This window comes from Pteronotus mesoamericanus, unplaced genomic scaffold, assembly GCF_021234165.1.
Source record: "Pteronotus mesoamericanus isolate MK-2021 breed Mesoamerican mustached bat unplaced genomic scaffold, CSHL_Meso_final contig_265, whole genome shotgun sequence".
NCBI classification, from domain to species: domain Eukaryota; kingdom Metazoa; phylum Chordata; class Mammalia; order Chiroptera; family Mormoopidae; genus Pteronotus; species Pteronotus mesoamericanus.
The window spans coordinates 982,115-995,339 of NW_026555113.1; the positions used below are offsets into that span (position 1 = coordinate 982,115).

General features: G+C 63.3%; 2 protein-coding genes across 4 annotated transcripts in view; one reads left to right on the top strand and one right to left on the bottom strand.

The window, feature by feature from the left end:
• Positions 1–2,490, top strand: part of DPP6 (dipeptidyl peptidase like 6) — a 484,609-nt gene extending 482,119 nt beyond the window's left edge. For all 3 annotated transcript variants that reach the window (XM_054574779.1, XM_054574777.1, XM_054574778.1), the window contains exon 26: positions 1,360–2,490. In XM_054574779.1, the coding sequence (XP_054430754.1) occupies positions 1,360–1,503 (144 nt within the window). In that variant the 3' untranslated portion in view covers positions 1,504–2,490. The remainder of the gene's footprint in view (positions 1–1,359) is intronic.
• A 6,791-nt stretch (positions 2,491–9,281) lies between these two features.
• Positions 9,282–13,225, bottom strand: part of PAXIP1 (PAX interacting protein 1) — a 30,905-nt gene continuing 26,961 nt past the window's right edge. Inside the window, exons 18-21 of the mRNA XM_054574794.1 lie at positions 10,972–11,106; positions 10,808–10,883; positions 10,574–10,716; positions 9,282–9,290 (exon numbers count right to left, since the gene is read on the bottom strand). Coding sequence (XP_054430769.1) covers positions 9,282–9,290; positions 10,574–10,716; positions 10,808–10,883; positions 10,972–11,106 — 363 coding nt within the window. The remainder of the gene's footprint in view (positions 9,291–10,573; positions 10,717–10,807; positions 10,884–10,971; positions 11,107–13,225) is intronic.

Consider the following 13,225-nt stretch of genomic DNA (forward strand, 5'->3'; position numbering starts at 1 on the left):
GCTGCTTCTGGAAGCTCCTTCCATCTCCTCCTCAACCGCTGGTTCCTTTGGTAAAACAAGTGTGCCCCCAGTGGGGCCCAGGGGCCGATAAAGGGGGGGACTCCCTCAACAGCCTGTCCCTCGGAGAGCCCGGCACTGGCCTCCGCCTGCCCCCTGCCCTGTCCTGCGGAGGGTCACCTGCGGGCGGGGCTGGCGGGGGAAGCTTCCGATGCAGGCGTGGACGGCCGGGGAAGGAAGGACTTGGTTCGTGTTACACGTGTGCTGCTGCTGAGATGTTGAGATCCGAGTGGACTTGGTGGCCGCCGTGGCATCCCACACACAGGGCAGAGCCACGGTCGGGGGGCTCGCGTGGGCCGCTCCCCTGGGTAGAGGCTGGTGCGGCAGCAAGGTGCTGAGCAGCACACAGCCCGGACCCCGCCTGCCGGTACAACGAGCATCTTAGCAGAGACTCGGGGAGTTGGTAACAGCGCTCAGCTCCAGACTAGGGCACAGGGCGCGGGGGCCTGGGGACCCAGAGCAGGATGAGGCGTGCTTCCTCCTATTTCTCTTTTGTTTCTAACATGTTGCCCTTGTACTAGTCGAAGTTTAACGTACATGTAATAGCTCCATGGCCTCAGGAATACATACTCTAAAATTAAGTGAATGCCATGCTTCGGAGGCGTCAGAGGAAGGCACAATTCTAAACGCAGGAGGCAGCCTGGTAACACGGAAGAAAGGGGGCTTCCAGGTCCCTTACACTAGGCTTTGAATCTGGCTGGGACAGGCGCCTTTCTGTGGAAATGGTGCAGCGCCCCTAGTGTACAGGAGGTGTCATTACACTGGCCATAGACTCATGAGCTACCATCGTTTGGGCGCACCATAGGTTCCAGACCTTGTTCTGAGCGCTTCCTGGGGATCGCAGCATGTAAGTCCCACAAAACATTACGAGCTAGATTCTGTTCCAGTGGCCATCTCCACTGGACACAACCGGAAGCTTACCTGTCCACAGCCACCCTGGGCGTGAGTGGTGAGCCAGAACACTAAGGCAGGTGGCAGCAGGGAAGCAAGACATTTTCCACACTCACGAGGCTTAGAAGAGAGCACGGGATTCTGGCCCCTTCCACAGGCGCTGCAGCCCCTGCAAGCGTAAGTCCCCACGCCGGTGTCCACGTTGCAGGTTCAGGACCCTGCAGAGCTGCTGAACCAAATGACTTCTCCCGTAGCCAACGCTGACGCCCCTGCTCCCAGACGAGCCCCCGGGCGAAGGCCCCGGAACCGTGCAGGAAGCTCACGTCGCGCGGTCACTGGGACCCGCACGGAGCCTGGCTGTGCAGCCCACGGGGAGGGTGGGCTGCGCCTCACGTCTCGCCTTCCTTGCAGATCTACCCGGACGAAAGCCATTACTTCCACAGCGCGCCCCTCCGGCAGCACCTGCAGCGCACCATCGTCAACTTCTTTGTGGAGTGCTTCAGGGTCCAGGACAAAGTCCCGGCAGCCACAGCCAAGGAGGAGGAGGAGGACTGAGCGCCGCCTGGCCGCCCCAAGCACAGCGTGGCTCTCCCTGGACCAGCGTGGGGCTGGGCACCCCGCCCCCCTCTCCCGCCCGCCCGCGCCGGGGTGGGGGGCAGGGAGCGATCCCGATCCCTAGCATGTGTGTCTCAGGCCCCGAAGGCCGTTTTGCTTCAGAAACCAGCTCCTTCCCGGGTGGAGGTGCCCAGCGCTCCCACGGGCTTCCAGGGAGCCTGGGACCGTCACAGCCTCCTGCTGGCCACAGAGCGACAGCTGTGTCCCATGGCCGCCCCCGGGAGCAGAGGACGGCGGCCGTGAGGAAGCCAGCCCGAGCTTGAGCTGTCCGGCAGCGGTGTTGACGCTCGCCTGCCCGGAGCGCCGCGTCCCCGCCGGCAGCACCGCATCCCGTCTGATATAACCACGCCATGGAAACAACTAGAGCACAATCCCTTTAACAGCACTGCATAGGTCGGCTTGCTCCTGTCTGTCCTGAGACGTTCGGCCTCTCACGGGGCTGTGCGCACGCAGCCCCGCTGTAGCTACGCTAGTGGTTAACCTTCTGGAATTAATTCGTATTTTTCTATGGTTTTTACCTGCCACTGTCTGCAGTCCTGGGGTCGTTTCTCTGTGCTGGGTCAGTCGGCCGGTGGGTCTGTCTGTCCCTTATCCTTGGTTTCGCTTTGCTTTCTTCAGCCTGTGCGTCAGCTTTGCGCTTGTTTGTGAGAAGAACAGACCGGGAGTGAGTGCTCGCTGCTCAAGGCCGGCCTTAGACTTGACGGAGATACTTCAACACGCGGAGGAAAAAGACATCCCGCCCTACTTCCTGAAACAAGAAAGTACATAAATAAAAGCTCTCTCCCGCCCAGCAGCAACAGGGTTTGCTTAGATCCTCATTGTCTGTTTTCCAGTGTCCCCAAGTCTGTCCTCTTCCTCCTCGGGAAGTTGTCAAGTCTGTCCTGATGACATTTGGGTTAAAAAAAAAAAAAAAAAAAAACGTAAAAAGACACAGTGTGGACTCCACTGCAGGTCTGTCACGTGGGCTCGGGGGATGGGAGCCCTTGAGGAGAGTGGGCGTTTCTGGTCATCGCCCCCCTGCCCTGGGGACGCTGGGCGACCGCCCCGCCACGTGGAGGAGCCCCTGGACGCTGGGCGGCGCCCACGCCCCGCCGCCTGGAGGGGGCTGCGTGCGTTTCACTCCATTGTATATAAAGACAGGCACGTGCGCCGGGTGTCTCACCGTGTCCCCGGCCCCTCCTGCGGTTCCCGTCCCATGTCACTCGCATGCCGGCTCTGGCCTGCACACTCTCTACGTGCTCGGTTGACACCTGTCACGGCCGTTCCCTCTGACACGTGTCCCCCACCTGAACGTCAGTCCTGACTTCTCCAGCCTCCGTCCCACCGGGGGCGGCGGGGGGAGAGGGGGCTTTGGCACCTCGTCCGCAGAGAGAACACGTCCGTGTCCCCTGGGGGTCTGACCATCACCACCGCGAGCCGGGGAGCTCCCTGGAAAGATCTCCAGGGCGCGGCTTTTTCAGGCGACACATCGCCGTGTGTGGAAGGCGTCGACGCGCCGACCTGCGGGCCCCCGGGAACGGGCGCGGCCATGCTTTTGCTGGGTGCCCATGGGCTCGGAGCTCTGGCCGCGAGGCCTGGCGGGCGGGGCGTGGGAACGCGGCCTGGTGCGTTTGTGCGTCCACGGAATAAAACATTATTTTGCCACTCGGAGAGCTCTCTTCTTCCCTGCGCGCCAGCCTGAGGGTGTGCAGGGCAGCGAGAGGTCTTTCAGGTGCCCGCTGAGCGCTGACCTGGGCGGAGGCGGGGCACCCGCGGGGCTGGCCGTAGGCAGGACGGGACCGGAGAGGCCCGGGCCAGTCAGGACAGCGAGTGCGAGTCCCCTCGGGAGCGCGCTCGGGTGACGACAGGCGTCCCCGTGCTGGAGGAACGCGGCCCCCCGGGAGGCCGCAGGGCTGCCCAGCACGGGACCTCGCAAACAGCTGCTCCAGTGAGACATCCGTTCGCCCGTGTCTCATGGAGTCGGTCGCCCCGGTGTAGACGGCGCCCAGCCGCAACGCAGGAGGGCTGATGCGATCGGCCCAAGCCCCCGGAGAGGCCGAAGGTCAGCGCAGTGCCCACCGCCTCCCCCGGCGGGCCAGCCGCGTCTCAGCGCCTCCCTCCGCCTGGGCTCCGTGAGCAGGGTCTGGGGGCGCCCCGGGCTCCGGTCCTGAGAGGCCGGGCTCCCTTCCGCAAACTGGGAGCCCCGGGGGCCGTTCTCTCTGAGGTCAGCCCCCCACCCAGCCCCCTGCAGCACGGATAGGGGCTCTAAAGCCCATGGGGGGCGAGGGGTCGCCCAAAGCCACACAGCGGGGCAGCCGGCGCCCCTTCCCCTCGCCTTGCCGTGTTTTGCCTCGCCCTGAGCTCTGAAGCCGGAGCCCCCGGGGTCTGGACTGGGCCTCTGGGGTCTCCCCGTCCCCGGCGCAGGGCCCCCAGCACGGCTGGCCAACACGGCGCCCGGCTCGCTGGGAACGGAGGTCAGAGGTTAGCCCCTGAACCCGCGGCAAACTGCCGGGGTTTCCAGTCCCCACGCGGCTCTGGCCCGTCTCTAGGTCCCCCTCGTGGCTCAGCCGACCGACCAGCATCGTGAAGTGGGGCGAGAGTCACGAGTGATGCCTGCGGACAGAAGGGCCCGGATCAGTGCCCCCCTCAAGCCCCCGAGCCCCAGGACAACCGCGCGCTCACGAAGCGCCGCGCTGAGCTCGCGCTCCTCTGAGCTCGCCCCTTCCTCGGTCACACACGCCCTCAGCAGAGGACCCTGAGGCTCAGGCTCTGGCCCCAAACCGGCAGGATCCTGCATGGCTATTTCCGAGCACACGGACGGGCCCTGGGGACCGCGCTTCCGGGCTGCGCGGAGGGTCGGCCGCCGCCGTATGTCCACCGGCGCTCCCACGCGGCGCCCACAGTCCCTGCCACAAGCCTCGCAGCCCCCGCGAGCTTCCCGGGCACTCAAATGCTGCTCAGTTCACTCTACAGGGCAAGAGCTTCCTGCTCCCCGTGGGCAGGGGTGGGGGTCCGAACCACCAAACCGTGACTTGCCTCACCTGTGACCCCGAGCCCCGATTTATTTGGGCAACTGTATCTGCCCTAACACCGTCCTGCCAAGTGGGACCGCCGGCCCACGCCTGCGTGCTGCACACTCACCCACTCACGCCCACAGTCACACACACATGCGCTCACATGCCCTAACTGCAAACACATGAACACAACGCACACTGTGACATACATACACATGCACATGCACACACAGCCCGCCTGGACGCCGTTCCCGCCCCTTCCGTCTACAACGGCGGCTCCGCTCAGCGAGACCCCTCCCAGCATCAGTGCCGCGAGCCCGTTAGGGGGCCTGAGGCCGCGTCCGGCCGGTCAGCGTGACTTGCCGAGTGTCTGGGTGGCAGCCAAGAGGGGTGGCCAGGCCCACAGACGCGCTGCGCCCAGCCTCCGTGTGGGGCCGTGCCCCCCAGACACGGTGGGCGGGCATTCTCAGAAGGGGCCGTGCAGTGAGGGGCGCCTCCGCCCACGAGGCCCCTGGCGGAGCGGACGCCCGGGCCTTCCGCTGCAGCTGCGGCGCGGGCCCGTCGCGGCCACGTTTCTTCGTGGAGGGGACAGTATTTTAAAAGTAAATCTGTCTGGCCGAGTCCTACACAGAGCCACGGCCGATTCGCTGACGGGGAGGCCAACGGCCCGGCCGCGCCCTGACCTCTGCTCGGAGTGCGTCAGCCGGCTGCGCTCTCTGCACGGCCGTTTGGGCGGAAACGTCCACGGTCCCTGAGAGTCAGGCTCCCTGAGTGACACACTCACGCGCTCGGAGAAGGAGGACTCCACCCACTGAGCTGGGCTTTCCCCGAGCGCCTGGCGTAGGGCCCAGAGAAAACCGGGAACAGCCTGGGGCAGAGGTCCGCTGCCTGCTCTGGGGTCACACCTGGCGCCCCCGCCCCCCGAAGGCGGAGCCTCTGCCCCAGGGCGGGTCGGAGGAGGGGAGGGCAGCTGTGGCCAAGCTCAGAGGGGCTGAGCCTCCTGAGCCCCTGGCACAGCAGGAAGGCGTCTCTCTGGGCGACCCCAGTCCCCTGCACCGCAGGGGTGGTCCTGAGCCCTGGGGTCTCCTGCCAGAGTAAACACTCCCCCACCCCCCGTGTCTGTGGGTCCCCGAGGGGTCTCAGCGCGGGGCCAGGCTGGCGAAGGGCAGCGCCCAGCTGTCCCCAGCCCCAGCCACGTCTCCTGTCTGTCAGGTGTTCACGTGCACAGCTGAAGGCTGTTAAGTTTAGTCAAATCGCAAAACGCAGCTTAATGGCGATCAGGAGAGGCGGCTCGGCATCAGGTCATTGGCTCTGAGCCGCCAGCTGGGGCCGACCCTCCAGCTCCCGCAGCCGGACCCCCAGGATCCCGAGGCCCACAGCCGCCCCACCCACTATCCTGCAGTCGCTGGCCCTTTCTGTTTTGTTTTTTTAAAAAGATTTTATTTATTTTTAGAGAGAAAGGAAGGGAGAAAGAGGGAGAGAAACATCAATGTGTGGTTGTGTCTTGTGCGCCCCCTACTGGGGACCTGGCCCGCAACTGTGGCCTGTGCCCTGACTGGGAATCGAACAGGCAGCCCTTTGGTTCCCAGGCTGGCGCTCAGTCCACTGAGCCACACCAGCTGGGGCGTCCCTGGCCCTTTCTCATTGTCCCCGCCCAGCCCTGCGGGGTCAGCACAGTGAGGTCCTGCCCAGCACGCATCTTCTGAGTCTGTTGAACTTCTCTAGCTGGACCAGAACTTCTTTATGCACTAAATACCGTGCCGTACTGGGAAAGGGGCGACTCTCGTGGCTGTCCCCCCAAGCCGTGGCAGATGGCCACGGTTAAATAACCGGCAATGGTATGGCAGGTCCCTACACTCACCAGCAGCCAGCCGCCCACCCTCTCCCACTGCCAGCCTCCCACCCATGACTCCCTCTCACAAAGAGCCTCCCAGGGAGGAAGGCGATGGGGCCAGCAGCCAGCCCCGTGGGCGACCAAGGCCCTAGCTGGGCGTTGCCCTCAGACAGCGCCCTCTGTGAGCGGTGAAGGGACACACACTCAGGCCTGAGCCATCAGCCTCCAGGGCAAGGCGAGGAGAAGGCATGTCTGCAGGCTGGAGAAGCAAGGAGTCTTTTTTATTTTTTTAAAGCCTCACAACTTAAAGGGAGGGAGAAATAGAGGGAGGGAAACATCCATGTGTGGTTGCCTCTTGTGCGCCCCCTACTAGAGACCTGGCCTGCAGCCCAGGCAGGTGCCCTGACTAGGAACCGAACCGGTGACCCTTCGGTGCACAGGCCGGCGCTCAGTCCACTGAGCCGCACCAGCCGGGGCCAGGGCACGAGGGGGCCGAGCCTCGGTCTAGCTGAGAAACATCCACGCCTGCGCGGAATTGCTAACGGGTTTATTTGAGCCAGAGGGACGTTGGCGCCGGGAGCCAGGCGCTCCAGACAGTGACAGTTGGCCGTTTCTTTACTGATTTTGGAATTGAGGAGGGAATGTAAGGAAGTCAGGTACGGGCGGGAGAAGGCGGGGCGGGGCCGGGTCATGGCGCGGGGCGGGGCTCACAAGGCTACTGCGCTCTGGAGGACGGTCGCAGTCTGCATCCGAGGGGCGCTAACAGGAACGGACCCAGGTCCACTTCCAGCGGGGGCGTTACGCGCCCGGGCAGCCCGGCCACAGGGCCTGCCCAGGCAGAGGCGTGCCCCAGGTCATACGGGAGGGCCGTGCACCCGGCCTTAGAGAGCGCAGCCATTTCCCGGGGCTGCTCCGTGCCCACACGCGCCCCGCCTGCGGGTGGCGTGCGCTCTGCTTTCGGGAGTCGCCGCAGGGGATGAAAAGTGCGCCAGGGGGGACTTGGACCGGCTGGCAAATTGGAAAGCCGATGCTTCCGATGGTCCGCGCCAGCCCGAGAAGGTGAGCGGGGAGCGGCCTCCCTGCTCGCCGGCTGCTCCTGAGGCCGCGCCCCGTTCGGCTTTTGGCGCTGCCCCGCGCGGTTCAAGGCGGTGGCCCGGAGCCCGGCCCCTCCGAGCGAGGCGGGACCCGCGCAGCTCCCGGGGCGGGTCTCAGGCCCCGCCCCGAGCTTTCCCCGCTGTTCTCCGCGCCGCCAGCAGAGGGCAGCAGAGGACAAGCGCTGGGCCCCTTGCAGCTGGCAGCCCCGACCACGGCCGCGTGGGCCTCCGTGCCACCGTGGGAGCCGGACGCTGAGCAGGGCCGTGCGAGAAGGCCACGAGCGGAAACTTAGGGCAACTTAGGAAGCTGTCCCTCAGTGCAGGGGCTTCGGGGCAGGGGACGGGTGCAGCTTCCAAGGACACGGCTCCTGGGATGGGCGGGCTCCTAGGAGCCGCAGGGCGGAGGACGGAGTCGGAAAGCTCAGAGCCGCGGCCCGGGAAGGGCGGGCTCCGATGCCCCGCCCCCGGAAGCGTAGGCACCACCCCGAAGGCTGCGCCCGCCCAGCGCTGGGTCTCAGCCTGCAGGGCGCCTGTGAAGCCTGTGGACCGAAGAGGGAGCGGAACCTCCCAGGCGCGCTTATCCTCACCCGGGCCCTGGGCCGCCACGGGGCCCTCGGGCCCCCGGCCCACGGCTTCTTTACTGAAAGGCTTAGCTTTGCCCTCAGCCAGCCCGGGCCATCATGCCTCCGGACTGGCACACCTTTGAGGTGTGAGCAGTTAGCGCCCCTGGCGCGGGAGCGCCCCCAGGAGAGGTATTTGCATCCCTGCCTTGCGTCCTCTCATCTCCTGAATCGTCCTGAGGGTCCCTCCTGCCCTCAGACGCTGGCCATTACTCCCGAGGGCATCTGAGGTCTCGCTCCTGCCTCACGCCTCCGTTTGGCGCGGATAAACTCTTATTAGCCACTCTCCACAGGTGCGGATGGTGCTTAGGTCTCCATCGGCTGCAGCAAGAAGCCAATTAGAGGCAACGAGGCCCCCGCTGGGCATGGGGAGCGGGGAGACGGGCGGGGACGCCGTCCGGCCAGCAGGTGGCAGCATCGGGCCGAGCGATTCTTGGCTCGCCCCCGGCGCGGCGTCGGGGGCGGTGAGGGCAGAGGCTGAGCCACCCTTGGACCTCACGGTGGGGCGTTGCCGGTGACCAGGACTTATCCGCAGGGCCGGGGCACCGGGACACAGAACGGAGGAAATGTGTCGGATCCCGCTCCCGCGAATCCTCCCCTGTCCCCACGTGTGGCTCAAGTCCACGTCCAGGCCGGCTGGTGACCGCCGCGGGTCCCAGAGAACCCGGGGCGGGGGCACAAAGGCAGGCCCTCTGAGCGGTGAGGCCAGGACCGCCTCCTCCAGGACCGCCTCCGCCAGGACAGCGGACCCCACACCACCGCCACCAGCTCGTCATGGTGGGGGAGAAACACCTGGTGGCGTGGGCGCCAGGCGCCGCTGGTCCCAAGCTGCTGGTCGGACTCTGAATCTGTTCTCATGGCTTGAGTCCGCCCGGCGCCTCTGCCCAGACCGGGCCACGTTCCCGCAGGGGCGTGGGCGGGGACCCCCCGCCCGGCTGCTGCGCCTGTGGCCCTCGGTTCGGGGACTGTCTGCGGGGTCGCTGTGGCTGCCATCGGCCACCCCCGCGCCCCGTCCTGAGCTATTGTTCCCAAGAGGCTGCCTAGTCTCCCGGGCCCCACCCGGCCCCGGAGCCGCCGCGTGCGCGAGCCCCTCCCCGGGTCTTAACTTTGTGGCCGCCGTAGCCTGACTCAGAAGTAACTTTGTTTTTATACAAAGCAGAGAGGCTTTCAGAAAAGTTCAGCTGAACTGCGGGGGAAACAGATCACATAGCTGGGGGGGGGGGGGGCTGTGCATTTGTGTGCGCATGCGACTGAGTGTGCGCATGGGCGTGTCCGGAGCCGGCGTGGGGAGCCCGCCGGCCCCCGGGTTGACCCCGGCGTTGTGGGGAGCGGAGGGCAGGCGCGCGGCGCGGCCGGGCCGCAGTGGCCGGTGAGGGCCCGGGAGGCCCTCCGTGCCCGGGAGTCGACTCCCTACACTGACGGGGGATGGCGGCCTTCCCGGAGTTACTTCCTTCGGAAAGGAAGTTGGGAGGACGTATTTTTCCTTGAAGGTACTTCGAGTGGATCCAGCTTGCTGGACAACCCATAAATTATGCAAAAAATACAAAACAACAAGGGATCGCCCAACTCTAAGTCAAGTTCAAAAGTACATTTATTTAAAATGTGGGCAAGATATCAATATAAAAGAAAAGCATATAAGGAATACAAATAAAGTACAAAACATTCCAAGTCTTCAATTCCATAATTTAGAGATAGCAAGTCTTATTTACACCCTTCACTTGTAGCTCGAATTCCCTTAACAGTGTCTGAAAACATCTAAAAACCCGGCAAAGAAATCATAAAACCTGATGTGGACTCTTAAAAGTCATTTAATACAAAACATAATTTATGTTCCTCAATAAAATCGCACATCTTAAAAAGATGCAGTATATTTAATTAAACGTGTTCTCCGGCTCCAAACGCTGTCGCCTCTGGAAGCAGCTGGAAAACGAGGTGGGCGGGCAGGGGCGGGGCCGCTGGCAGAGCCCGCGCTGGGGGCGCGCGGCACCGGCACCAGCACCAGGGTGGCACCGTCAGTTGAACTTGTACGTGGGCTCGCTCAGGAAAACCACCTCCCCGAACGAGCCAGGCAGGGCGGTGAGGCAGGCCCGGCGCGGCGACCCCGCCCTCCTCCCGACCCTCCCCCTGCGGCACCGCCCCTCCCGGGCCACCCTCAGGGCGCCCCACCCACCCGGGCCACCCCCAGGGCGCCCCACCCACCCCGGGCGCCAGCCTGTGGGGGCCGGAGGGCGTGGTGACCCCCACGAGGCCAGCCCGCACCTGCTCAGCCTGCCGGGCACAGTGGCGCCTGAGCGCGCGCGCTCAGGCCACAGGGGCGGACCCCGCCCCGAGGTGACTCCCACAGACACACAGGGCCGTGTTAGCAGCTCTCCCCCCACAAAGGGAAGGCCCCCCACACGCGTGTGCCTGGGAGAAAAACCTAGAAGGGCAGAGCCTGTGACGTGTCAAAACAGGACGCCCCCGCCGTGCCCCTGGGCCGCTGGCCCCTTCCCCCGCTGGCCCCTTCCCCCGCTGGCCCCGGCCCCGGCCCCGGCCCCCGTCCAAAGGATATGACTCGTAGTCCAGCGTCTGCGTGAGCACCCCGGTGAGCACGAACTCCGCGTTGTGAACGTCTGCGGGCCGCGGAGACAGCGCGGTGAGCAGCGCGTGCGCCCCCGCCCGGCCCGGCCCAGCCCCCGCCCGCGCCCCTGGGAGCCCCCGCACCGATGCCCCGGGCGAAGTACTCGCGGCACAGATGCAGGTCGTTCTCGCAGGAGATGAGCACAACCTCCGACAGGCTCTGCGGGAGAAAGGCGCGTGTCGGCCGGTGGCGGCCCGCTGCGACCCGTGGCCCCGGGGGAGGGGGGGTCCGGTCCCGCGGGGCCCACCTTGTTCTGCCGGTGCTCCAGCAGCCTCCGGAAGGACGGCGGCTTGGACAGCACCTTGCCCCCCGCACACTCTACGATCGCCTTCATCGTCGACAGGCTGGGGCAGATCCCGGGCGTGATGTAGAAATACTTTGCCTGAAAATAACACCGCAGGCAGGCGGGCGTCAAGCACGTCGGCTGGGTGAGCCCTCCGCCTTCCCGGCCTCCGTCCTGGCGTCTCCAACGGGCCGGTCCAGCGCCGCCCGGAGGGACCCGCTGCTCCCGGGAGGTCTCCGCACACTGACGTCTGCGGACCTGTCACCCCCAGAGGTCGCGGGAACGTACAGGCCTCACGCACAGGACGTTCTCTGCGACAGTACCAAGAGTGGCAAGTGTTTGCCTCAGTTTCTATAAAATTCTAATTAGCACCATAATAACCACGATTATCTGTCAGAGAGAATGACAAAGCTCCTGGACTCCTTATCTGTCATCTACATTTAATTTGGACTCAAACCAAGGAGAAAATGACTTTGATGGTTAAGATTTATTTTTCTGAAAATGAAATTCCTGAACTTCCGGTCACGACAGAGGCGTAAGTAAACATGCTTCATCTCCTCGCACAACCACAGAAAAAACTGCAACCAGCCCTCAACACAACACCCAGAACCGCCAGAAAACTGACCTGTATGAAAGTCCTACAACCAAGGACTTAAAGAAGCCACATCCATCCAGACGGGGAGGAGGGGCAGAAAAAGGTGTCGCCAGGAGAGGCGCTGAAACCAAGGGTCCCACATCCACGTGTGGTGGATAAAAATCGGGACGGACACCTTGCGAGCAAGGACCCCAGGCCAGACCGCACTGCCCAGGCTCCCGCACCAGGAAGGTAAACCCCCGTAACCTCTAGCGGCACAAACCAGCAGGGGCTGGGGCGGCAGAAGACACTGCATCCTCTTAAAGGGCCCGCAATGGATTAGGACTCACGCAGGCCCACTCCTCTGGGACTCAGCACCAGGGCAACAACTGGAGAGGCAACAGTTGCCCACGGGGAGAAAGTGAAGTGACCGGAACCAGGGCAAGTGCCGGGCCAACCTCCAGAGGCCAGGCGGCGGCCCTGTTCCTTCTCTGGCCCCCCTCCCCCAACTCAGAGCCACAGAGCGGAGAAGCAGGTTGCCCCGCCCTGGCTATTACCTGAGGCTCCGCCCCACACAACTTACAGGCGCCTTTTCTACAACAGGCCACGCTCCCGAGACAGGGAGTCCAAGCAGCTCTACCTGACACACAGGGTCAAACACAGGGAGGCTGCGAAAATCAGGAGACAGAGACATAGGGCCCAAATGAAAGAACAGAACAAAACCCCAGAAAAAGTACTCAGTGAAACAGAGGCAGCCAAGCGGTCGGAGGCAGAGTTCGAAACGCCGCTGTCAGGACGCCCCAGGAACTCAGAGGTGCAGCAACAACGTGCAGGAGACCCCGGCAGAAACGAAGATTACGTTCAATGAACTAGAGAAAAACACGCAGGGAACCAGCCGTGGAGGGGAGGAAGCCAGGGCTCAAACCAATGATTGGGAACATGAGGGGGAACTAAATATTCACTCGGAACAGCAGGGAGAAAGAACAACTCAAAAAAACGAGGACAGACTGAGGGGCCTCTGGGGCATCTCCAAACGTCCCAACATCCGAATCACGGGGGCGCCAGGAGGAGAAGAGGAAGAGCAAGAAACTGAAAACTTACTGGAAAAAATAATGAAAGAAAACTTGCTCAATCTGGCAAAGTAAACAGACATGCAAGTCCAGGAAGCACAGAGAGTCCCAACCAAGATGGACCCAAAGAGGCCCACGCCAAGACACACCACAGTTAAAATACCAAAGAGTAAAGATAAAGAGAGAATCTTAGGAGCAGCAAGAGAAAAACAGCGAGTTCCCGCCAAAGGAGCTCCCATAAGATGTCAGCTGATTTCTCAAGAGCAACCTTGCAGGCGAGAAGGGGCTGGAAAGAAGTATTCAAAGCGATGAAAAGCAAGGACCTACAACCTAGATCCCTCTACCCAGCAAAGCTACCGTTTAGAACGGAAGGGCAGATGAAGTGCTTCCCAGACGAGGCAAAGTGAAAGGAGCTCACCATCACCAAGCCCTTATTATATGAAATGTAAAGGGACTTATTTAAGAAAAAGAAGACCAAACACTATGAACAGTAAAACGGCAACAAACACAACTCTCAACAACTGAACCTAAACAAAACCCAAAACAAACGAAGCAAACACCCAGAACAGGAACG